The 26,457-nt window shown below is 46.0% G+C and overlaps 1 protein-coding gene and 1 pseudogene across 3 annotated transcripts; one reads left to right on the forward strand and one right to left on the reverse strand.

Annotated features, from left to right (window-relative positions):
- Positions 1 to 559: 559 nt before the first annotated feature.
- Positions 560 to 25,834, reverse strand: IRF8 (interferon regulatory factor 8). Of its 3 annotated transcripts, none has more exons than XM_039888737.1 (9): positions 25,471 to 25,834; positions 21,803 to 21,977; positions 16,388 to 16,571; positions 13,565 to 13,653; positions 12,123 to 12,228; positions 10,957 to 11,007; positions 4,529 to 4,915; positions 3,471 to 3,586; positions 560 to 2,914 (listed from the first exon to the last, which is right to left on the reverse strand). In XM_039888737.1, the coding sequence occupies exons 2-9, from the start codon at positions 21,974 to 21,976 to the stop codon at positions 2,738 to 2,740; spliced, it is 1,284 nt and encodes a 427-aa protein (XP_039744671.1). In that variant the 5' UTR covers position 21,977; positions 25,471 to 25,834; the 3' UTR covers positions 560 to 2,737. The 3 variants fall into 3 exon arrangements, with proteins under 3 accessions (XP_039744671.1, XP_039744670.1, XP_039744669.1); XM_039888736.1 differs by having other exon boundaries at positions 10,957 to 11,004; positions 25,471 to 25,622; XM_039888735.1 differs by lacking the exon at positions 25,471 to 25,834 and adding an exon at positions 24,142 to 25,408.
- LOC120581052 (uncharacterized) lies at positions 4,041 to 4,159 on the forward strand (annotated as a pseudogene).
- Positions 25,835 to 26,457: the final 623 nt, after the last annotated feature.

Genomic DNA, 26,457 nt, shown 5'->3' on the forward strand with positions numbered 1-26,457 from the left:
CCAAACAGGGCCTCTCGTGTCCCCGATCGACCCCTAGGACCTAGCCCAGTGAGCATGTGTCTGAATGTAAGGATGCACACCCCATCACATGTGAAGACCCAACCTGGGTGGCCCTCCTGCAAATCATTCCCAGCAGCTTCTGGGATAGCATTTACAATGCCGAACTCTACTTTTCCCACACCCTCTGCACATTCATCAGTCAGGTCACAGAAACCCAAACAGGCCCTCGAATTTTAATAAAAACATGGTGTGAGCCCGTATCTGCTCCAGGAAATTCTGAATGATCTGCAAGCCTCCATACCTTTTTGCTATTATTCTGGGAATGAATAAAAAACAAATAAGCAAAAAATCCTGAAAATCACAGTGCAGTATTATTTTTTAATTTCCCCTTTAAAGAACCTAGAATTTGGTGAAAATGATAAACTATTTGGTGGTGACTTAAAAAAACAGCGCACACATCAGCTTTAAAAAAGAGCACTTTATTTTAATAAAGAATAGAAAAGATCAATATACTTTTTGAATGCATACAAAAATAAATATTCATTTGCTATATTAAAGATGTGTGCTTTAACATTCATTTGAGCTAAGGACTAAAGCCTATTGTTATCATACACAATTGCAGATGACAGGTCCATTATCCTTAAAACATGTAATGCTCACTTTGTTGGCCAAAGGAGAAAAGCCACTCTTACTGGAGTTTTCTTATATTTTTATCTGACTTCAGACACACCTAAAGGCCCTATAATCAGTAAGTCTGACTTAGCACTACACCGGCATCACCCTCATAGCAGTAACAATGGGATAATAAGTAGGCATTCTTTGACTTTTCAGATTTTAAATCAGAGACTTTGTGGTCACAAGGCTGCCAGGTTGGCTGAGCTGGGCTAATTCGTCCCTGAAATCCCAACCCCTAATCCCATTTCTCAAAATGAGTGTTGACAGATACGGCTTCTTCTTGCCCTTTCATTGTGAGATTCTGAGTCAGGGGTGGTAGTGACCCAGGCTGAGTGATAAAGGGAAAAGAATAAAGAAAGTTCTTTTCTACACCTTTAAAACAGTAAAAGGGAGGCAAAAGGACCCTCCCCACCCCCCTAAACCTGCCTGGAGTCTACACCCACGGAGTGACTGACCCAGTCTAACCAACTAACTCTGCACTGGCAAGAAATGGGGCAGGCGCTCGACACGCACCATGTGTGCCTATCTCTAGCAGGGCCAGTGCACCACGCCCGACACACAGACAAATAAAAGGCACCCGAATTTAGCAAAATATAACATTTTTTTAGAAAAAATGTTCAAGTGCTTTTCAATCCTGAAAGTGATTTTAAAGTGGTTGTAGAGACGGGCCATACTGCACACTGGAATGTCAGCGAGATGGCGTGAACCGCCCTCGCCATTAAGCCAAGCCATTGTTTTGTCTTCTGCCCCTGGCTTTTGATTAGTATCATGATTTAGGATAAACATTTTGACACATTTTTGAGTAATAAATGCATCTTATTTGCTAGTAAATAGGGTAAGTTCTTCTAAGGCTAAAACTGGAACTTCTCCATGGAAATCCCATGGGACGGCTGTTGAAGAGGAGAATTTGGTACCGAGTGGAGCTGTTTTGAAGCTCACGGAGTGGTAAGGATGCGGGAAGGCTTTCTCCTGGCCACGGTCTACCCCATGGCCAGTGCAGTGGTGACAGGCTACCACAGGTCATCCACATCCCCCAATTCACTCTAGTCATGCCCACACACCAAACACCATTGGCTGGTGAATGAATGGGTCTGCTGAATCAAAGGCACAATCAAAATGCGGGTACGAGTCACAATTATTGTTTGAACTTGTGGTTTACGTCCTGCTCACTTTATTTAAAAAAAAAAAAGAAAAGAAAAGAAAAAGAAAAGAAGAAAAGCAATTTCTAATAATAAGACGTGTAAAATAGGACAATTAAAAGTACAAATATTTTAAAAATGGGTCAAAACCATTTACAAAGAAGAAAAGAGAGAGGTATCTCGGGTGGTTTAATTATAGAAATGAAAAAAATAAATTTAGCTCTAACCTTCCTGGCAACAAAGGACCAAAGGGAAATTTTTCATTGTCTGAAAAATTTCAGACACACATTGGTTTACCTGGTGATGAAAATGCTGTCCTAGCACCAGATTCTGGGAAGAATATACATTCGCCTAACAAGCCAAAAGTTTTGCTTTCTCTTATTAAATGAAGGCTAGTATCTAAGTATTTTAAAACCTTATTAACATGCTTAAAAGTAAAAAGACACTCCACATCAAATCAAGAACATGAAATCATAAATTTATAGCTCTAACAAAAGATAACGACGAAAAGCAGCCTTGTATTCACAAGTTGATCTTCTCCAAATTTCTTTACTGGAAGCAGCTATGTGCTAGCCAAATTGAATGCCAAGTCTTTGGAAATATCGGTTATCCCAAAATGCTGAAAGAATTGTAGCAACTAATGATAATTAGGAAAAAATGCAGGAAATATATGTTTTAATCACAGTTCTAGTTACAGCATCCAGACCATTTGGTGTGAGTTTCAGTGTTTACATCTGAAGAGTAGAACTGTGATACAATTTGCCTTTAAATGTCAAGTCCTCAGAGAATGCCCTTACTAAATTAAGAGCAGAGCGAAGCACCCCACCCCAGGTCAGAGGGATCCGCATCCTTAAATAATTACGACAGTAATTGTAATAATGAAATTCGAGATGTGGGCAGGGTGGGGTGCCCGAGAGAGAGACTTAAACTGTGATTTGTTGGTTTTCTCTGAAAAAGGATCTCTGGTGGGAGGCACAAATATCTGGAAACATCCGGAAGACCTGGTCTGGCTGAGGCTCCTCGGGAGCCTGCATCATGGTCCCAGCACCACAGTTCTTCCCAGCTTCTTCCACCAGCTGCCGGACGTAGAGTTGCTCAATCTAGAGGGATGGTGCACAAGGCAAGAGATGGAGGTAGGATTACCCCAGTCCGAAGCTATCATTCAGAACCTCCACTCGCGTCCCAAATGGATGAACCCAGAAAAGGCAGATGCAAAGAAAGGGCAAGCGGTATTCCTACAAAGACTCTTAGATATGCTTTCCCAATATTGTCCCGACCTGGCTGGCCAGTGTCCAGAATTCCACCATTAGTTTCATTCCTTTGACTAGAGTTAAATAAGGGCTTGCAAAGCCCTCATCTGTCACTTAGACCTTAAGGCAAGGTGGAATCTTCCTGGGAAGGAGGTTTTGACTTAGAAAACCAACCAAACAAAAAAAAAAGTTGGGGGGACACGTTGAGTCGTGAGAGGCCTGGAACATGAGAAGATGGTGCAGAGGTGGTGAGAACCCACTTTCCCCACTCGAAGGTCTTGCTCGGGCCTGCACACAAGTGGAGTACCCCTGTCTTCGCCGCCTGTCCTGCAGCCCAAGTAGAAACTGGGTCCTGACGTGTGGGCCAGGAGACCCGGCCACGAGCCCTGAAGCTCCCTGTTCTTACCTGCACGAGAATGAGTTTGGAGCGCAAGGGGGTCATGTCTGGGAACTCTTCTCCGAAGCACAGCATGACCCTGCTGTCTGGCAGCCGGCTCTGGTTGCCATAAAACTGCTGCAGCTCTGGAGAGACACGAGGTGGGGGAGGGGAGGTTGGCGACTCGGGGCCTTGCCACCCTCTTCACCCAGTGGGCTCCTCCGTGCTCACACCTCAGCTCACACGTCACCTCGCCTGCCTTTCCAGGGCCCCTTCTCCCGGAGGCCTCCGGGAGTTCTTACACCAGGTGGCAGGAGAGGGGTCACACTAGCTCCTAGCCGGTGCTATTACAGGAAGAGGAGCAGGGAGTTTGGGGGGAACAGAGAAGGGGGTCGTGCGCAGCACTGTAGGTGGCCAGATTGACTTCAGACACCCTGACCTTCTAGGGGGAACACGAAGGGTGGGGTCCTAATTATCCCCCTCACAGAATAACAACAGCTGATGCCCAGCACTTCTGCGTGTGGGTGTTGTCCTGCAGACTCGGTGTGTACAAGGTCAGCATACATCAATCCCCAAGAATCTGGTCAAGATGCAGATCTGGTCTACGGCCATGCAACCTTGCACGTGCCCAATCTCATCTGATCTCGGAAGCTAAGCGTGGTCGGGCCTGGTTAGTACTTGAATGGGAAACCACCTAGGAAGACCAAGTACTATAGGCGTTTAAAAAAAAAAAAAAAGATGCAGATTCTGACCCAGAGAGCCAGGGTGGGGCCTGAGACTCTGCATTTCTAACCAGTTCCCAGAGCCTGGAGACAACCCGCAACAGAGTTGCAAGGTGCTAAGCTCCTTTATTCTCCCGACAGCCACGCCGGAAAGGTACGCGGCTGCACTCCCATTCTACACACAGAGAGGTTCCCCAGGATGGCTCGTTAGGAAAGCGAGGAGCAGGATTCAAATGCAGGGGGTGCTCCTGCTGCACCCATGCCCCTGGCCCCTCCATGTCCCCACAAGGACTGCGGGTGGCGAATGGCCCACGGGAAGGAGGAGTGATCGTTAGGATTTCGGCAGCAGGTAATGGTGGTACCGACCTCGCAAAAAGTGGCTGGTGTCGAAGACCTTGACCACCTCGTCACGCTCCAGCTTGTTGGGCCTGTCCTTGCACAGCACAGCGTTGCCACTGCAGAACACGCGGCCCTGGCACAGCCGCTTGACCAGCACGCCCTGCCGGCTGCTGTGCAGCAGCACGCCACGCTCCAGGTGCCCAAACAGCTTCCGAGTCACCTGCCTCTGCCGCTCGCTGGGAATGGTGTCAGCCGGCGGGAAGCGCACCAGCTCCAGGCCCTCGGGCCCGTACATCTTGGCACTGGGCAGACCCGGCTGGCTCAGGGACAGGCGGCAGCCCTCGGGGCAGGTGGTGGTGGTCTGGCCCACCAGCTTGCCCCCATAGTAGAAGCTGATGACCATCTGAGAGAAGGCTGTGGGGAACAGGGGGACAATATCAAGACTGATAGAAAGGGGGCTCCCTGGTCCTTCCCGCGCAAATGCCCAGAACCTTTCTTTCTCCCAAACTGGGGAGCTTAACTTTCTGTGTGTCTAGGTCCTCTATGGCATTCTGGGAAGTTCACGCACCCCTTCTAGAAATAACAATTTTTATAAACATAAATAAATGCTCAGGATTACTGAGAAAACTAATGATTCTGAATATAAAAAACTACTGTAGTGCTCTCTGTACTATTAGGGAAGGCCTGACATCTGTGCAATTTACCAGTCACCCGGAGGATAAGGAGGTTTTGACAACTTAATTTCTTAGGAAAATAGCTCCATTTCATAGGCACTGATGTGACACTGTTACATGATCTTATACTATATATTATACAATGTTATGATATACATATATTAAACAACATTATACTCTATAATATATATTATACAATGTTATCTAGATATATAGTCAAATATACTGTACAAAGGTGTGTGGCCTGTTGCCTACATTCACAACAGAAGGAAATGCTAGAATTCGAGGTTAGTGAAAATAAAGACGTAATATTTTTCTTGGCAAATTCACAGTTTCCTTGAGATTCCTTGGATTCTAATTAAGAATCTCTCCGAAACCTGTCATCCAAACCCATTCTCCGGAAAGAGTATGAAAAACGTTTAAATCGAGGCAACATTTCCCAGAATGTGCTGCATACAAAATGACTGGAGGTGGGAGTGACTCAGCATCAAATAAATAAAGATTATTCCATTTTCAATATTCTCTCAATCTCTGATCACCTCAAAAAGAAAGCCCCAGTTTGGTGCCGATGGATTTTTAACACTGAATCCTGACAACCACCCTTTTAACAAAGGACAGGAGTTGGGGCTCCAAGCCTTGAGCAGGTGGTAATATCTGGCCAGAACTGCTAAACCGTATATCTGGTTTTCACTGAATTTGCTTTGACCTCTGACTTCCTACTTATAGAAAGTGACAGTGGATCTCCTTTAACAGACCATGATAGATGGTCCTCATTTAAAATAAACTTAAGTTTGAAAAAGTAAGATTTGGAGAAAAATAGGATGTTAATAACAGTCCAGGTGGTACCCAGGTATAAAAATTGATTGTGAAGGTGGAGCTTACGTGACTAAAGTTTGGGAACCTCTAAACTAAGGTAAGAATGAAAACGACAGTTAAATTTGGGGATATTACCTGAGGAATCTGCATTTTAAAAGCCTTAAACTAAGAATTACATGCACTCTCAATGAGCTTCGTGAGTCTGGGGCACCTTCTAAGGGACCCCAACTAGTCCAGGGCTGTCCCCTGGAGCCACACAGGCTGTGAGCTGCCCAGCTCCATGGTACCACTAGAGCTGTGCATTGCATGACCTGCACAACTGTCTGGAGCGGCCCGGTGGGCGGCCACCCATCCCGCCTGGTTAACAGCACTGTACACTCACAATTCTTCAGACCTTCCCACTGGCCTCTCTCTCTCTGTTCAAGAAACATTTGCTCAGTCAAATATTAAGACTCTCTGCTACTGTTCACAGGCTCCATTTTCTCCCATACCGGAGTTAAATTGCATTCTAGAATCATGTAGGGTTGGGAGTTAGAGCTGCGGGTGCTCTAGTCCAACTCATTTACTTGATGTTTGGGGAAACTGAGGCCCCAGTGGGGTCACCCAGCAGGTAAGCGGCAGCACCAGCATCCAACCCGATATCTCGTTACCCTCAGTTCATATCTGGTTTTCACTGAATTTTATGATATACATATATTAAATATATGTATATATTTTATATATAAACATATATATTTATATAAACATATATATTTATATAAACATATATATATATATATATATATATATATATATATATATATATATATATATATATGTTTATATCCTCCCACCCGCCTCGTCGGCAACATCCTCACTGCCTGATGACTTGACACATTCTACTTCCTTCACACAGGAACAACTCTGAACTTTGTCCCAAATGAATGAAACACTCCAGATGACTCTGTCGCCATTCTGCCCCTTTGCCCTGTCATTGCTGCAATCTTATCTCATACTAGTGCCTCTTGACCGTGTGAACTGACTACTTCAGAGGGAGCAGCAGACAAGGTGTTCCAGAGGTGCCCAGGCAGGGCTATCCTAGTGACCCCAAAGCCATGGGACAGCTTAGGCTCCAAGAAGGTTTGAGCTGGAAAGGCCTGAGACATGACTCGCCGCTCCTACAGGTGAGCAGCGGAGACCCACTGAGCAGAAGCCATCCAAGGGCTGCCAGGTCCTCGGTCCAGCCCTTCTGCAATTCTAAGAGCCCCACTACAACCCTGTCCTGCTCCTGTTACATCCACACCCACCGAGGGCAGCCTGCAGGCTTCGGAGCAGATTCCGGAGCCCCCTGCATGATGCGTAATCCCAGTGTGTGATCTGGGGCAAGCAGCTTCCCACTCTGCCTGAGTTTCTCCATCAGCAAAGGGGAGATAATAATACACCCACTTTACTGAGTGGCTGTGAGGGTTGCATGAGTTTGTGTTTGTGCTCGGTATATGCCAGCACCATATAAGCAGTTATTAAATAAATTGGGGTAACAGGACAAAAGGTGAGCCTACATAGATTAACTACATAGATGAGACTCCTGAAATTATAAGCCACAGTCCCTGGACTACAGAGAATGTCCCAAATGCTGTCGCCAAGTGCTTATGGCCTATTAGCACATTTCATCCTCACAATGACCATATGAGATAGAGACTATTAATAATTATACCCATTTTTAATTGGCAAGAAATATTCAAAGTGATGAAAAGCAAGGACCTGCAACCAAGATTCTTCTACAAGCAAAGCTATCATTTAGAATTAGAGGACAGATAAAGAGCTTCCCAGACAAGAAAAAGCTAAAGGAGTTCATCATCATCAAGCCAATAGGACAGGAAATGTTGGAGGGACCTCTTTAAGAAGAAAAAGAAAAGAGGAAAAGATCAAAAATATGAATAATAAAATGGCAATAACTACATATATATCAACCATTATTTTAAATGTAAATGGATTAAATGCTCCAATCAAAAGATAGGCTGGCCGAATGGACAAGAAAATAAGACCTTTACATTTTCTGCCTACAAGAGACTCACTTCAGATTGAAAGACACACGTAGACTGAAAGTAAAAGGATGAAAAAGACACTTGATGAAAAAGACATTTCATGAAAATAGAAACAAACAAAAAAACTGGGGTAGCGCTACTTATGCCAGACAAAACAGACTTTAAAACAAAGGCTATGCCAAGAGACAAAGAAGGACTCAGTTATCCCACTTCTGGATATTTATACAAAGAAACCCGAAACACTACTTCGAAGGGACTTGTGAATCCATATATTCATTGCAGCATTTTTACAATAGCCAAGATATGGAGACCACCTGGGTGTCCATCAATAGATGAATGAATAAAGAAGGGTGATACGTATATACAATGGAATATTACTCGGCCATGAAAAAGAATAAAATCTTGCCATCTACAAAAATACGGATGGACCTAGAGGGTATTGTACTGAGAGGACTAAGTCAGACAGAGAAAGACAAATGCCATATGATTTCAGTTACATATGGAATCTAAATAACAAAATAAGCAAACCGGCGAAACAGAAACAAACTCATAGATACAGAGAACATTTTGATAGCTGCAGGATGGGAGGCGGGGAGAGATGGGTGAAAAGGGGAAGGGATTAAGAAGCACAAATTGGTAGTTACAAAATAGTTATGGGAATGTAAAGTATAACAAAGAATATAGTCAATAATATTATAATAACTATGCACGGTGTCAGATGGGCTCTTTGTAAGGTATATAAATGTCTAATCACTATGTTGTACACCTGAAACTAATATATTGTAGGCCAACTATAATTAAAAATAAAAAAATATTAAAAATTTTCCAGGTGAGGAAACCAAGACATAGACAGGTTAAGGTACTTGCCCTCAATGGCACTATTGCTCATTCCCTCCCCAGAAGGCAGCTCCAAATCTGTGTTCTTAAGCACCAATCAAACATCACTTTTCACCCCAATCATTTCAAACACATACAGTCGAGAGCACAAATGAGCAGCCACAGCCATGTTTGGATCCACCAGCACAGTGGGCTATTATTAATGCAGACTTGCTGCTACCTTTTTATATGGGAAGATTTCCCCTAAAAATCCAGACCTCTGGTTTCTCTAGAAAAAAACGGGAAAATTAAGCCTGGCTGGGTCTGCAAGTCCACAAGGCACTAACCACCACAAACGAACCCGTGAGGCGCGGCCCCTCCACTTTGCCGCTCCCTGTTGTCTTGCACCTGCCATTCCAGTCGCTACATGACCTCGAGCCTGCAGGGTTAAGAACTGGGGACCCTCGACATCAACATTTTTACATGGGGCGGGGGGTGAACTGAACAGAGGTACCAAAGTCCATCACTTCTAGAGGAACGTTGTAGTATTTTCTTTGCACGAGGCTATGGCAGAAAGTTGCTCTATTTGCTGCGTGCTGAGACAGCTCTGGAATAACTTGAGAAAGCTTCCTCCTCAGACCGTGTCTTCTCACCCAGATGCCACGGCCCAGTGCCTGACTACTCTCTTGTCCCCAGAAAGCACTGGTCAGCAGACTCCCTGGGCCACAGCCCAGAGCTAACTAGGTCAAAGGCCCAGTCCCATGACCCAGGGCCTCCGGGAGCTGGGCCTCTGGTGAGCATGGCAGCTATCCAGTGTAAATCTGAAAACAGGCTTGAAGCCAGGTGCCTGGGTTTGAACCTGGCAACCCTGCTTACCAGCAGTGTGACCTTGGATGAGCAATTTAACTTCTAAGGCTGTTTCCTCATCTGTGAAGCCGGAGTTATAACAGTCCCCAAGGGCTGCTGTGCAATGATAAGAGCTTTATAATTTTCTTGCCTGGGTGAGAACCTGCCTCCACTACCCCAAAAAACACCCGTCCCTTGAGGGCCTTGGTCAAGACACTTCTCTCTGAGCCCTGTTTCCTCCTCTACACCAGGAGGTCTCGGATCCCCAGCCCTAACGTTCTGTGGTCCATCTTGATGAGTCAGGCTGTTCCCTTCTCATAGAACACAGCAGCTGTTGGAGAAGACACTGGCTTCCTTTGCTCTGAAGATGCCATCAATGAGCCTGAATGTAAGTTTCAGGGGCCACTGGAAGGAGCATGGTCCAAGTCCCCAGTGTAATTAGACAATGAGATGGCCCACAGGTGTCTTCTGTCCACAGGGGGCAGGAGCATGGATAGGACAGCCTGGGGCCATACCCCAGCTCTACAGACTGTGAGACCAGGGGTTTCTAAGCCAGTGGGAATAATGGCACCCACCTAGAGGTGTTACAAAAGGGTAATGAGATGAGGCCATGTACATCCTAGCGATGACCTTGGACCCAGTTAACATTCACTAATGTCAACCACCACTTTCATCATCGCTATTATCACCATCACCGCCATCACCATGATAACCACTATCATCACCATCATCACCATCACCACCACTGTCACCACCATGATCGTTATTAGTATCATTATTGTTGTAAACATGGGTGTGGAAGAGAGTAAAAGAAATTGACACTGGTGACATTCATTGACCAGTATGTCCCTACCAAAAAGTTTTAATAACACTATGTTTAATCCCCAGAACACTTCCACAAGGTAGTTGCTATTATTATTCCTATTACAGACAAGGGGTCTGAGGCTCTCTGAGTGGTCCAATTATTTTTCCTGGGGTCACATGAGAGGGGCAGAGCTGGCCTTGAGTGTGTCTGTCCTCAAGCAATTTCTCCCACATAAAATCACGTCTGTAAAGAGCTCTTTGGATCTATTTGTTGGTCCAATCCAAGAAGAGACTCAAAAAGGCCAGCCACTTATTCGCTCCCAAACCAAACAGTGAAAAGGAAGAATCAGGTGTCCAACTTCTGACACCAGACTGTGGCTCGTCCACAGATCCTCGAGAACCCACACAGGTCGTTTGAGCTTTGTCTTCAAAGAGTGCCCTCCCCCTCCCCTGCCCAGCCCAGGGTACCTCGTACCTGAATGGTGCGTGTCGTAGGCCGTGTATCCTGTCACCAGCGGCAAGCCTGCTGGAGAAAGAAAAGCAGATTCAGACCCAGCCAGACCCAGTTGTGTGCGGAGAACCAGGCCAAATTCTCCTCCTCTCCAAAAGTTTCTTCAAAAGCCACATATGGCGTGCTCCTGAGGCCCTGCCACAGGCTTCCGCTGAATTTGGTGTTTTTCCCTCTCAGTGTGGCGACCCATGTTTCATAAACGCAGAAAACCAGACGTCAACCCAACCAGCATGGAGCGGGGGGAGACTTCCTCTGTGCTGTGGGATTTCTGACCATTTGTCAGTGTGACACTGTGGGGCCACATTTCCTTCCCCCCCGAGGGCCTGCTCCCGAAATATCGCTGGACTGTGTGACCACCATCCAGAGCTTGTCTCAGAGGGGAGCCCATGCCCAAGCTAGCTGCCGAGCACAGGGAGATGACGTTCTCCGAGAGCCCCTGACGGGCACCACTCCACGCCCTGGCAACCTTGGAGGCCCGCCAGGCCAGCTGTCACCTCCCGGTCTCCTATAGGGGACAGTGGGAGAGAAGCCAAGGGAGGAAGCAAAGGCATTCACATTTATGGAGAGGGGGTCATTTCAAGCACAGAGTCATCAGAAACTAATAAGCAGGTGAATGCCTTATTTAGCCTCATGACCCCCTGGGGCAGATACTGGTGTCTCTGCTTTTTAGATGAGTGAACTGAGCCTCATATAAGATACTCAACTTCCTGACTGGGGGTTCAGATCTAGGCCTGAGCTCTCATGCTCCCCAAATGCTTTGGGTTATGAGTGGATCAGAGGGGTCCCTAATGTCCTAAGAAACCGGATGGCAGACCTAACAGACCTAACATGGCCCGGAGCCGCGAATTCCGCCTGGTCTTGGAGAAGCTCCCACCGTCCCTCCAATCTGACCTTCCCAGGAGCGTAGGGGAGAGTGGACACATGCACCTTTCTGAGAGGCAGTGCGAATGGGGCTAAGGGCATGGCTGGGCTCTGCCCTCGAAGGCCATCTCTCTGGGCTCAGTTACCTACAGTGAAACAGGAATCATAGCAGTATTCCCGCCCTCACCCCCAGATGCTATAAGGCTGAAACCATTCAAACGAATCCAGCCCCCACACCACTTGGAGCAGCTCTGGGCTCCCATCCTCACCTGCGCTGGGCTGCTGCATCCACCAGTCTGGGAGGAGCTGACTCCTGCAGGCCTCAGGTGGGGAAGGGCTCCTTTTGACCATCCCCATGTAGTCGTCCACAGAAGGCTGTGTCATTGGGGGCGAGAGAGAAGAGCAGTGCAGTCACTGAGCTTCCAAAGCAGGACCCCAGTGTTGCCCAACTAAAACCATATCGTCGTCTGTATCTCATGAGACAGAAGGGAAGTTTTACTTTGCATCTTGAAAAATCCAAGAAAATCCAGCGGAATTAGTGATCAAACCACATGACCAAATTATTAGCCTCTTCACGGCCCCTAATAAGTTTATTGGCTTTTGCATGGAACTGCCTGTTGAAAATTCTGGGACACCAATAAACAGTGATACTGAACAAACTCTGCCATGCTTTAGCGAATCTCATTCAATGTGCCATGTCTAGATTTTCCATCTCTGACCCATTCTTCAAACAAGGTCGATAAATTCAGTTAGGAAATGTTTTTGAAAATCTGCTTTTCCTGTGATCCTGGTGTGTCAATCCAATAATCTCACTCCCTTAGCTGAGTCAGCAGAAAAGCTTCATACGGAAAACAGGACATTGCTGGAGAGACATGAAGCCAGGAATTCACTCAGTCTGCTGCCAAAGACCACCCAGAAACGTAACAGCTGCCATGTGCAGAAAAGCCAGGCAGCTTAGGGTAGGTTACATTTTGTTATCTGTATTGTTGGACCACCGAGCTACTCCTAAGACTAGCATTGCCACATGAGTATTAAGAAGAATTTCTATAGCCCCCCACACCACCATCTGCAAGAGCTATGTGATTACTTTAGCTATGCCTTGTAAGAGCCATAAGAAAAAAAAAAAAGTTAAGAGGCTAAAGGTAGAAGAAATGGCATCCAAATAGCTAAAATTGGTATTCGAAAACCCATTGCCTAAAACTTTGTTAATCCTTTACTTATAGCCTATTAAGTATGACTTACATACAATTCAAACAAGCTTGGTTATACGGCTTTCTAACCCAACAAAGATGAAAAGCTGCATATTAAAAGAGAGTAGGCAGCCCACCAGCCATGAGAACTTGCAAAATAATCATGTCGTAAGTACAACCCCAAGCAGAAAGGAGAGTTTACATTCTGTTCACTGCAGCCTGCTAAGAAGGCAAGGGGATACAGGATGCATTATAAAAGACTGCCATTCAGAATGTCTAAATCTGAAGTCTAGAGCCTGAGGGAACGTCACTGACACTGAGCACACAGCTCTGCCCCAGCCCTCAGGATGAAGGAGCTAACTAGGTAGCAGAGGCAAGCCTCCCAAGGCTGCTAATTGGCCTAGACCTTGTATTCCATCTCAGTCAGGGTGGAGGTGACTTTTGCTGGGAGACATGCTCACCAAAACACATGAGGCTTCTGCTGTCAGGGCTAGACCCCTGGAAATGTTGCCCCTACTTACTTCCTTGATCAGCTCATCAATTTCAGAGCGCCCACACTCCATGTCCGTGACTTCATTCACACAGCCAGGAGTCGCCATGCCTAATTTGCCTAAGGAAAATCAGACAAACATGACAAAATATGACCATGAGGCATCACAACCATTATCGAGGCCATAACCCGTGTGTTTTCTTTTTTTTAAGTGCTGAGTTGAGAGAAATAATAGTCAATAAGTTTGGAAAAGGCCTAGAGATTTTTTCCCATGCTTCTTCAGTCATCTGATCAGTAAAGTCAAAAGAGAGAACGTGGTGGTTCTTTCTAACACTTGGAGGACACTGTGGTCTCTTCCTTCTGTGTGCTGAGATCTCAAGTGAATTCATATCAGATATCCTTTACACCAGGCATTTACCAACCAACAGAGGTTAAATTTACAAGGTGGGGTATTTGAAGACACTCAAAGATTTCCTGGCAAAATGTGTTTGCAGGTTGAAGTCTTTTTTTAAAAAAAACAATTGGCAGGAAATCTCTTTTTGGCCTTTCCAAATATACACGCACGCATCTGTACACACACATGCCATGCACACACATGGCATACCACAAAGACTCGCCCATGCCCATTTTGAACCCATCTTCATCAGGAACCACTACAGGTGCTTGAGTGATTCCACAACAAGCACTCTGGACCAGTCTAGTTTCTTCTCCACTCTTATGCCTCTTTTCGATCCAGAAACTCACCTGATTAAGTTTATCAGTGTGAGATGTATTATAAACAACAAATACCTGTTTGTTGGAATTCATTAGTCTCAGTGATCTATAGAACTGACCTATTATGTCATCCTCACTGAATTTTGATTCTATTTTGATAGATTCAAGAATTCACTTAGAAGCTGTTAATGGGGGAAGTAGGGGGCAGGTGGGGCACCCCCAACGTAGCTTGCAAATCACTGAAGTACAGAGGAGAATGGTCCATGTAGGCATTATGCAAATGTAACATTTCTATGCCCCCTGAGAACCTGCTTGTTTAACATCTACCCTTGCAGGTGATGCTGGCTGTGCCCCATGCTATAAACAAGTTAGGGTCACCTGTCAGTTCAAGCTTGGCTAATCCTGGGGGTGAAGGACTAAGAAAAACTCTATTCCTTCAAATCACAATTTACTTTATGATGACGAAAAAAGTATTCAAAACTAGTAAATAAAGCAGAAAGATAACTGGTCTCTGAAAACCACTCCAGAGGATCATCTAAGACAGGGGTCCCCAACCCCCGGGTCATGGACTGGTACCAGTCCGTGGCCTGTTAGGAACCAGGACACACAGTAGGAGGTGAACAGCCGGCAAGCAAGCAAAGCTTTATCTGTATTTGCAGCCGCTCCCCAGAGCCAGCATCACCGCCTCAGCTCCACCTCAGGTCATCAGGCATTAGATTCTCATAGGAGCACCGGTCCCTGGTGCCAAAAAGGTTGAGGACTGCTGAATTCTCAAAGATCTCCCCTAAGGATCATCTGATTCTCCAGAGCAAGGTCAGTTTTTTTTACTTAGTATTATTGACTATCAAATAGGCTTCAGACTCAGTAACGGCAGGTGTTAATTTACAGGCGATTAAGTTACAAATGACCAGTAGAAATGATAACCCCCAAACTACTGTTGTATTGCCAGATCGGACACTCGTCAGTTCGGCTCAGCCTTCTGTCCTTCACTGACCACGTATACCCGTGTCATGTTTTGTCAAACAACCTTTGTCATTCCCCTAGCTCCCTAGTCAATGAGTCAAATAACTCTCTGACTCAAGCTCATCATATATTTGTTAGGGTCACAATTTTTACTTTTTAAAAATTATACATCAATATTTTCAACCTTGTCACAGTGGAGAGCTCAAACTCAGAATTTCTGCACAGTCCTAAGCAGTTTTGGGGGGTTCTATTTCTTTCAGGCAACTAATGGACCTATAAGAAGATAAGGGTTGTCGGGTCAATATTCTAATTGCCACATCGAATGGCTAAGAAAATCAATGTGTTAAAAGAATGTTTTAAACCAGAGATGGCAATTAGATTTTATCTCATGGACCAGCTCTGATTCAGAGCAGCTGCACAGCACACTACTTTGAAAAGATTCTAAGGCCAGATCTGAGCTCCATATATCCTGATTGATTAGTGAGGTCTGACCAGAGCACAGGAATCGAGCCTGGGGCCTGTGCAGCATTTTGTTGCTATCCCTGCCTAAACTCTTCACAAATGCTCTCCTAGGATTTTAGAGCTGGAAGAGACTTCAGGAATTATCACATCCCGCGTTCCCACACAATGAGCACGATCTAACAATATACTGAGTCATATCCTATCTCCAGCAATGAAACCAACAATGCTATCATCCACAAATTCATTCAAGAACCTTACCCTCTACTTTAATCAGCCATCCCTTTTGTCTACCTGATCTTCCCCAGCCTCCTCTGAGAGTAGCCAGAAAACAAGAGGAATTCCTTCCACACTGTCAGCGGATCCCTGCTCCTATCCAATCTCATCACTGAGCCCCAGCGAGGTCGTACAACACGTTCCTGGTCTGACCGTGAGCAGCAGAGCAGGCTGCCACCCAATCTCCCCGCCCTTTCCTCCCATCAGGGCTGCCTCTCACTCAACTGGAAGCTGCCACTTGGTCAGCAGCAGATGGTGGGTGAGGTCAGCGGAAAGAGAGCTCCATATCTGCCTATACAAAGGAGAGAACTGTTTTGTTTAGCTAAAACCACCCGACCCAGATCCTGTGGGCGGCGGCTTCGACCCCAGGCCCAGGCTCTCCTACAGGAAGCTGCAAGCCAGTCAGCCCCCATCAGGCTGAGTGCCCATCAAGGATAGTTACATTTTTGCTCTTCCTCGGGGACGATGCGGTAAACTTTGTATGGCTCAGAAATGTCCAGCTGGGACCGGTCTGTTACTTCCTCAAAATCCGGACTCTTGTTCAAAGCACAGCGTAGCCTTGTTTTCCACGTGGCTGGTTCAGCTTTGTCACCTTCCTTAAATTTCCCTTTAAAAACTGCCCAGGCCTAAAGAAAGAGAAAGCAGCACATGAAACACACAGCCAGCCCCTCGACAGCGGACTCCCACAGCCCAGGTCAGGACTAGCACATTCTCACCATCCTAAAAGTCATTTTTGGTCACCAGCCCTCATTCAAGAAACTTTTAAAGCTCAGACACCTCAATCAGACTCCTTTCTTAGACAGATCTGAAAAGGTCCAGGCCAGGAAGGGGTCCCCCAAGATCACCCAGTTGAGCTGGAATTGGAACCCAAGCCCAAGGCTCCTCCCCCACACAAATCCTTCCCAGGACCAGAGAGCCAGGAGGAGCCTGAGGTCAAGTAATATAAAGAGGAAGTCTCACATGGTTTCACTAGAATGTTCAAAACAAAGAACAATTTTTTTTTTAATCAGCCCCTAGCATAAAAATTTAGCTAAACATTTGCAAAAATTCGGAGTGTGGTCATCTACTGCCTTGCTACTTTTAATAGAAATTTTGTTTTGCATTTTGGCATTTATTCTAACCTGCCCCCCACCTCCCCTGGGCACTGCTTAAAATGCAATGAAATGTTTTTCCTCTCTGTTGTTTTTTTCATGGCTCTGTTTTCTGACCTCTCCAAACCTTAGACTCTAAACTAGGACGAGAGACTCAAAACTCGGAACTTAAAGTCAAAACGTAGAATGGGGCAGTATTTTTTAAAAATGGGGCAGGGGGAGGGATTAAGAAGTACAAATTGATACTTACAAAATAGCTATGAAGATATTTTTAAAAGTTAAACATGTGAACCGGCATAGTTTTAAGTTCAAAATTGGAATACGGGACACATCAATTAGGAGGTCACTACTATCAGGTGAAAATAACCTTTGGCGTTAGGCAAAATCAGACACATCTTCCAACCTAAAATAATACTAGATCTACAGGGAATTCTCAAGCCCCACTCAGAAAAATGCAATTCCAAGAGATAATTTCCCCAATATGACCCAGTCTGGGATTAAAAGCCAACTGTTCCGACTTCCAACCCGGTGGATTTCCACTAAGGCAAGTGTTCTCAAGTTTAATGCCAATCCCCTGGAAAGCTCGTGAAATGCAGATTCCTGGGCCTGCCCCTCTCATTCGTCGGTGTGGGTTAGGTCTGTGAACCTGCATCTTTAGCCAGTGATTATGACTTAGGAAGCCACACTTCCAGAAACTCCAAAACGCCCCTATGAGTCACAGCTCCATTTAAAGAAGTTTGGGGTATTTTCCTCTTAAAAGACAAGACCTCACAGCTCACTTACAGCTCCCTCCTCTTTTATTGCCCAGAGCTCAGATTTAGCATCTCTGTCTGAGGTAAAGAAACTGTAGAAAACTCCTGTTAATGAGCTTGAGCAGTCATTTCCTTTTCCGACATATACGCAAAACTCCCCTTAACGAATGTTTCAGAGTAAATGGCTTTCAATCCTTTTCAATATTTTTTCAATCATTTATTAACTGCATCATAGGCCATGCATAAATTTATTTTTTTCAGAGAAATGTGAGTGCAAACCATGTACACACTGAACAGTAATTAAAAATTTTTATTACATTAAATCAAAGTGCCAATAAATAAATGAATGAATAAATAAATGAATGAATGAATGAATGAATGAATAGATAAATAAATAAATTAATTAATTAATTAATTAATTAATAAAAGTGTCTCCACCTCGATACTACTGACATTTGGGGTCGGATCATTCTGTGTGTGGTTGGATATCTAGCTGCAGCCCTGGCCTCCACCCACTAGATGCCTATAGCACCCCCAACCCCATTGTGACAATCAAAAATGTCTCTCTAGAGATCGTCAAGTGTCCTCCAAGGAGGTAAAATCGTGCTACATACACACACCTGTTTGAGAACCACTAAGTTAATCCATTTTACAAGTGGACTTTGAAGAGCATGGATCTCCGGGCAATGTTAGGACCAGCTGGTATTTATCCAGAACTGCCTAGCCTACTGTCATAGTTACTGGTTTCTTCAAGGCTCACACTAACCCCATGAAGAAAGCCAGGACATCATAAAGCAAAGCAGGGCCAGTGGGCAGGAAATGCCCTGGGCTGGCATCAGGTACCCTGTTTCCCCTGGCCGGCTCTAAAATATCAGCTTAGCTGGGTGATCTCTCCAGACTCTAGACCTAACCCCAGACAGAACAGAGTGATTCCGAGCCCCACTAACAACAGGCAATATAGCTATTCAGTCCCTACCACACCCCATGCCTCCTGTCCACAAGGTACTCTGCACTCATCAGCAGCCAGCAGTAAACCCAGGACCGTAAATTCTTCCTAATTTAACATTATTCTCTCATCTTGTGTTTTAAAAATCAAATGCTATTTTTTTTTCCTCGAAGGCCTACTGAATTTGAAATATCTGTGCTACTAAGTAAGTTCTAATTCATTTAGGCCTATCACAATGCCTGGTCAATGAGAGAGCAATCAATGAATTATAACCCTCCGTTAACTCGATTTTCTCCCCCAACCTTATGAAAAGGAGGCAAAATACTTTTTAAAAACATAAATATGAGCTGATGTCAGGGCCTCATCAGTATCCTCGGAGGTGGTACAAAATGAGCTAATGGTGCAATCTCCCAGCTACCTCTGGTCTACACCATGAAGCTGACCTCAGAACGACTCCTGCGAACAATGAAGGATTCTCTTGTATAAGTGGCTTCTTACAATCCATTTACTAAGACAGAAAAAGAGGTATCTAACCAAGGCCTACCTATTGACTTCTTCCAATGGCAAAAACACGTTTGGTCGGCAGTGCAGAGATACGCCCCTCAGAGGATGGAGTGAGTGAGCACAACTCAGGGAAGCACCAGATGGGTTCTCCCCATCTGTATTTCACCAGCCCAGTCTGTCACCCTCCCAGTGGCTGCCCAGCTCTGGGTGGGCACCCATGCTTCCCTCCCGCCTCCATTCCTGCTGAGATTGTACACTCATTTCAGATTGCCACATTGAGGGACTGCGTAATCAACGGAAACATTGGGAATCTTGCACACTTTTCTCAACGCTGTTGAAACGGCCATGAAGAACATTGCATAAGATGTATAAATCTGGGGCTTTATTTCAGTACCCCCAGAGCATAAGTTGAAGCAGGGAGCACTGTGAAGGGAGAGGCCTTGGGTCTCCTCCAGCCCCCTCTAATCTCTTCCTGAAGAGGCTTTAGCAATGGCCAGCCTTCAACTGTGCCCTCGGCACCCACACCTCTGCTTAAATCTGTTCATCCTGGCCATGGTCGGCTCCTAGTGGGATTGTCTATGAAGGAGGGAGCATCTGGTAATGTCAGAAGCATTTGTGGTTGTCACTCTGGGATAAAGGGTGCCAACTGGCATCCAGTGCGTCAAGGTCAGGTATGTCGATGCCTATCCTACAGTGCACAGCCCTACAACAAGGAACTACCTGGTCCTAGCTATCAGCAGTGCTGAGGCTGAGGAGCTCTGTTTTTTAGCCATCTATAATCTAGAATTCCCAGCTGACCGAATAGATCTTGAGCACTATTTAAATTTAGCCAGAGTCATTCCCAAGAGAAGTTCACCATGATGCTAAAGGTGAAAAACCTCTACGAGACAGGAAAACCTCCAAGAATGGGAGCAGAGGCACTACTAGTGGCTCGAAAACTTGGCAGTGTCCAGGCTCATAAATTAGGGTCATTGATGGAAAGAAATCTTCTGGACATTCAGGCCACGTGGGTCCCCTTGAAGGTGAGTGCAAAACACTCATACACGCCCACTTTTCTTGGAGAGGCCCGATAACTGGCACCAGATTCTCAAAGAGATCTGAGACCCAGGTAACAGATTTAACAGAATTGCTAAATGTACAGCCCTACTGCAAACATCAGACAGAGGCTCGAAGGGTTGAACTGCCTCATAAGCCAACTTTGACCGATTTACGCTCCCCTCTGGGGCCAAGGTATGATCTTTTGTCATTTTGGTTTTTTGTGTCGGAAGACTGTCATCCCTGGCTCAGAGTCTGGTGCTGCACTGGGGTCCCACAGGGCTTTGCTCCCCTCATTCATCGAAGGTCTCAGGTCTGATTCTGGCCCTCCACAACTTAGCCTCCTCACTCCTCCCGCATGCTCACTCACTCTCCCCTCCCTGCCCCTGACTCCCAAAGGCCCACAGAACAAGCCCACACTGCAGCAGTTTGCAAAGTAGGCTCTGAGTCAGACCACCTATGGCGCTTCCATTTGCAAAAATGGAAGCCTGGGCTCACCCTGACCTAGGGCCACTTCTGGAGCCTTAGAGAAGCCCACAGGGGACTCTGATGACCCCACTGGGCTACAGAGCTGCACTGCCTTGGCTCCTGACTCCTCGGCCTAAAATTAAATGTAATGGCAAGAAATCTCTTTTTGTACCCACTTTGGCAGCACATATACTAAAAAAAGAAAGCTCTGTTTATCAGTACTACTAGGGGCTGGGAGCATGGGCTCAGGGTTGGGCTGCCTAGGCTCAAAGGCTGGCCCCATCATCCAAGAACTGTGAGATCTTAGACAAGTCCCTTCTCCTCTCAGTGTCTCTACAGCACAAGGACAAGGGTACCACCTCCTGCATAAGACTGTGTGAGAGAACACAAAATTTGTGAGGCCAGGTCTGGTACAGTGCAAATTCTCAATCAGCATTGGCTGTCATGATGCAAATGGCAGAACCAAATGGCAAGTCCCTCCATGCTTGGAGTACTCACTATTCTCAAGGGAAGTCAGACTATTTCTAGACATCTGCTGCAGGTTCAGGACATCCCACATGACTAGCCAAGAAGTAATGACAGATGGTGTCTCTCTCCTCTGAACTGACCCTACATTGCCAAACAGAAGTAATAACTTTGCAAGAATGAAGCCTTAAACCCTTCCTAAAATTCCAAATGAAATTTAGATGGTAGCGCGGGGGGTAAAGGTCTTAGTCTTAGTCTCAGGACCTCAGAGAAGTATTTTCTCCCCTCGCCACCTCAGTTTACTAGTCTTCATGAGAAAGAAACGGTCGTATAGGTGGAGAAAGTGCTCTCAATTTTCTCATCAGAAAAATGCCAGCAATATACAACTGATCTCAAAGTGATTAAATTATATGTGGGGTTTTTTTTGTTTGTTTGTTTGTTTGTTTTAGATACATTCAGCCCTCAACCAATGTTTGTTTTTAAAAATTGGATTTATTTTCAAGAAAATAAGAAAGACGTCACTCAACACCTCCTCTGGCCCATGAGAGAAAACAGAAATCACATTCACGGTGGGGGAAGGGAGGTCCAGTCTTTACCTTGAAAATGGAGGCGTCCACTTCCTGATTATAATCTTGTTTGCCAGCATGTTTCCAAGGGATCCGGAACATACTCTTCTCATCATTTTCCCAAATCAGCCCTGGGTACATGTTGCTGTCAATTTGCTCAATCAGCCACTGCCGAAGCCGCCGGCCCCCGTTCCGGTCACACATCCTTGGAAAGAAAAAAAAACATATTCTGACATTACAAATATTGTCTCATTAATCACATGTACTTAACTGTCAAAACTGCTAGCAGAAAAATCAGAGGACCACAACACAAGTGCTGGGGGGAATGCGGTGTGGGGGTGGGGCACAGATCTAGGGGCTCTAGACCACCTGCCGTGAGAAGATAATGCCTGCCTCCAGGACCTCAGACCCCTGAATGAAAACTGAAAACTCCCTGGGAAATCTTTAGCTACCCTTCAGCCAAATGTTGGCCCCACCTACGGTTCTGGCTGTGCTCTGTCCAGCTCTCACCCCATGTTCCCTTTCAGGAACACTTATTGGCACAATTCCGTTCTTAGCACAAGATAAGGAAAAATCACTTCTACATTTTCAGGTCCCTTCAATGAGCAGTCCTTCACTCTAAAAGCCAATTCCATTACCTGATGCCCAGTTTGACCAGTGTTCGTGAGCAAATATGACATTTGTGATCTCTGAGAAAGAGGAGATCCTCAGGCTCTCCTTCCAGATTGTTCCTTTACAGCTGGTTTAATGATAAAAGCATAAGTTTAAGAAGGACAGAGCTGGGGTCCTATTCGAGTCCCAGCTGGGAGACCTGGGAGCATCATTTAACATCAAAGTGTCAGCTGCACTGGCTGAAATGGTGGGTCTACTTGGCATCATTGCAGGGAGGGCTCCAACTGGCATATAAAGCACCTGAGAGAGTGCCTGGAGCTTCGAAAACTCTCTCTGAATAACAGATGTTGTTATTATTATCCCATCTTTCTTCTTTAGGAACTCTAATGACCATCTGGGAGATAGTGGGTAAAAATGAGGAAATCGACTGTGGCTACGAAGTTTTCTGGGCTAGACTGTACAAGAAGGCACCAGAATCAGGAAACCTCACCATCCCAGGGCACCTGAATATGTCCTTTGGAAGAACATTCTTGCCAGAGCAGGCAGTTGTCCCAACAGCACAGAGAAAGAGAGAGAATAATCATGCCATATCAACTCGCAGCCCACATTTACAAGAACAGGGGTGGAAATCCCCTAGGCAGTTGGACAGACACCCACCCAAAGGAAAAAAAAAATAGCATTTCTATTCTTTGATTAAAATGTGACCTCTCTGGGCAAACAAGTTTGAAACAATCAGCAGTGACAAGACATAATGTCCCCAAGAATATGGTGATATCCAGAGCGACACTGGTCCATAAAGCAAGAAGTGCACGTTTTGGAAACTCCCGCCATCCTGCAGGTGGCCATGGGGTCGGGGAGGGGGTCCAGGTGCCAGGGAGAAGGAGGTGAGGTCCCGTGAGCATCAAATGTAACTTTTTCATCCAATAACTCTAGCTGCCCAGTTGTAGATTTAAAAGGGGTGAAGTATGTGAAATAGGCATTGGACTTCGATTTGGAAACTGTGGACTTCAACAAAGGCTTTTCTCTAACTAGACCTTGAGAAAGTCACTAAACCTCTTTCTGAGGCTCTCCTCACCTGCAAATCCCTGGGATCTCAAGTGTCCTAGAATTCTAAAAGAGTCCCTCATGTTTATAAATAAGGGACAGATTTGAGAGGAGAACCTAGCGAGAGAAATGAAATGTCACCACCAAGCTCCCTCCAGCAAATAACTTGACAGGGTACAGATTCCTACAGATCTTTCCTGGAGGAAAGGCAGGAGACCTTCCCTCGCTTGAGGAAGGAGTGGTGTGGAGGAGGGCGAGAGGGGGCCAGAATACAACAGAAGGATCAGTGTCTGTGGATCTGTCAATTCAAGGAGATGTGCCCACTCATTAGCATTTTGCTCACCCCCTTGGTACAAGATTCATAAAACTAGAGTCCAAGTTCCAGGAGCCTCCTGAAATGAAAAGCAAAATTTGGTTTGTATGGGCATTTTTCTAGAAAGTGGGTCAACACCTTCTCATCAGAATTGCTAATGGATATATCACCCTAACACTGTTAAGGACAAATGTCTTGGTGATTTATAAGAAAAAGAAAAGAGAAAAGAAAGTAAGAGAGGTGGCATTAAGAGGAAGAGTGAGTCATAGAATATGAAAGCTGGAAAATATTTTAGAAATCATCTAATCCGTCCTCTCTTTATTCAAAAGAGGAAAAACTGAGGCCCAGAGAGGCACCCCAACTCCCAGACACCCTAGTAGGGGGTTCTTATTTTACTCACTCCGCAGAGAAAAGCCATGATTAAGTTATGGGATCTCAGCACACGGACAGCCCCACGTGAATTTTCATGAAATCGGCTCCAAGATTTTAAGCAGCATAAGAAGCCTAAGATTCTAATATGATGAATGATACATATATCATAATGATCCATTATGATCCATTGAACACTAACGAATGAATGCCACCAAATGCCAAGCCAGGAAATATTTATAAGCCTAGTCACATGTTTATAACTTCCTCTTCCCTGATTTTTAGGTAATAATTCTTGTTATGGCCCAAGTCCAATCTGGAGCTAATCTGCACCCTATAAATGGGTCCGGGGGTCAGGCTTCCCAGGCAGCAGGTGATAAGATGCTGCCCTGGGCCCAACCAACGGATTTCAAGATGTATCTGAGAGGTAGCTCGGGACTCATCTTCTCTCACACTTTTCAGGGCCACCGCAAACCTCCATCCCCACAAGACCAACATGCATCAGAGCCATTTCTTTCTCTGGCCCCAGTCTTGTTAAAATGACTCAACTACCCACCCCCATTCTTTTCATGGGGGAACCTGCCATAATCCAAAGAACATGCTCAGAACTCTTATTTAAGGAAAAGCTTCTAATTTAGGTTTTAAAAATTGTGTTATATCCCCGAATATGTCAGAGGAATAGTTTAAAATCCTGGAACATTTGGTCTCTAGTTTCCACTCACAGAGAACTTCAAAGCTCTGGGTAAGTAACATATCTCAATCTAAAGAGTCTGCCCTCTGCTTTGGGGTCATTTTACACCAAATGTTCCTGTTAGCTGTGACCCTTTACAGACTTTCTTGCCAAAGACGATTGGACTATGATGAAAGCAAAGGACTTAAAACTCCACTGAGAAATCCTAACTGTCATCAATCAGAATTTTAAAATCCAGTACGCGTGTCCCTTCACGATCTAACTCACACGAGTAAGTTATTGGGCAGTTTCACTGTCATGACCGGACAAGCGTTATTCCATGTAGTAGGATTTGAGTGGGACGAAGAAAGTCTTAGAATAAAGGGTCAATATTTCCCTTCATTATATGAGCCATTCTAAAGTTGTCCATGCAAACCAGATTTTAAGAAAAGTGAGATTTTTTTTTTTAAGCCTCAGCCAATCCTTGGGAGCTGCCACACAATGATCAACAAGTTGGACCTTTAATTTGGATGCAAAAGAAATAGAGGGATAGGAGAAAACAGAGACGGGGGACAGCGATCGCGCTGGCCCTGAGACCGAGAGGCAGCTGCACTTTCGCGGTCCCGCCATCGGAGCCCGCCGGGACCTGGCCGCGCCGCCCAACCCCGGTCTGCCGTCCAGGCCACCTACCTGCGGCTGTGCTCTGACCGCCCGCCGCCCGCCTTGCTCGCAGCCGCCCGCGTTCCCACGCTCGCCGACGGGCTCGGGAGATGCGGCCGCGGGCTCTGGCGCCCGCGAGGGTCTAAGAGCGAGGAGGGCCCGGTGCTCCGAGCGACAGCCGCGCTGGCCAATGGGCGCGGGAGACCTCCCAATGGGCGCGGCCCACCCGGCCCGCCTTCTTCGAAGAGCTCGGCTTTCCGAGAAATCAGTTTGGGCTGAGACTGCGAAGGCTGAAGGTTCGGGCGTCTTCCGGGGTCCGCGCTGGGGGTCCCGGAGGCGGCGCGGGATGGGGTTGCCCGCTGGAATTCCCGCGGGGCCGCGGGGGCGTCCACCGGCTCAGGTCAAGATCAGGGAGGATAATGGGTGTCAGGTGGCAGAGGTCAAGGCGATGCCTGGCTGTTAGGGCCCAGGTGGAGGCCAGATGGGGGAGGTCAGGGCTGTCGGATGGTGAGTGTCAGATGGCGGAGTTAGGGTCCGAGGTGGAGGTCAGATAGCAGAGGTCAAGGCTGAAATGGTGGGGACCCAGAGGTCAATGCTCAGACAGTCCCCGCGGAGTGACCCTCTATACCCACCCAGCCTGTTATCTCATCAAATGTGGCCGAAGTTCCGGAGCTGCGTGGGAGGCCTCCCCAGTCAGGATGAAGCCCCTAGAAACATGTCCAGATATTGGCAAACAGTCCACCTGAGATGCGGAAAGGACCAGTCCCTTACAGACCGGGTCCTAGATGACCATTCATCATCGGCACTTGACTCAGAGTGGCAGGAGAAAAATGCCCAGCTAAAAACAAAACGAAACAAACGTGTCTGAAACCACTGAAAATCAGAAATCAAAACAGGAGTGTCTAGCATGTTAGCGCGAGAACGTCCAATTAGGGAAATTTTCATCATAAACCTTTTCCCCAGAAAACATCAGTTGTGTTGAGGAAGGGTCCCTGTGTATCTATGGCTTCAGTTTCC

This window comes from Pteropus medius, unplaced genomic scaffold (assembly GCF_902729225.1).
Source record: "Pteropus medius unplaced genomic scaffold, Ma_sr-lr_union100, whole genome shotgun sequence".
In the NCBI taxonomy this organism is placed as follows: domain Eukaryota; kingdom Metazoa; phylum Chordata; class Mammalia; order Chiroptera; family Pteropodidae; genus Pteropus; species Pteropus medius.

Excerpts from the sequence above, each read along its gene's own strand:
- IRF8 (XM_039888737.1), bottom strand. The coding sequence starts at position 21,976 with ATGTGTGACCGGAACGGGGGCCGGCGGCTTCGGCAGTGGCTGATTGAG. Across the intron at positions 12,229-13,564 it reads TTGATGAGCTGATCAAGGAA|CCTTCTGTGGACGACTACAT; the intron begins GTAAGTAGGGGC and ends CCAATGACACAG. Across the intron at positions 4,916-10,956 it reads CTACGACACGCACCATTCAG|CCTTCTCTCAGATGGTCATC; the intron begins GTACGAGGTACC and ends TGTTCCCCACAG.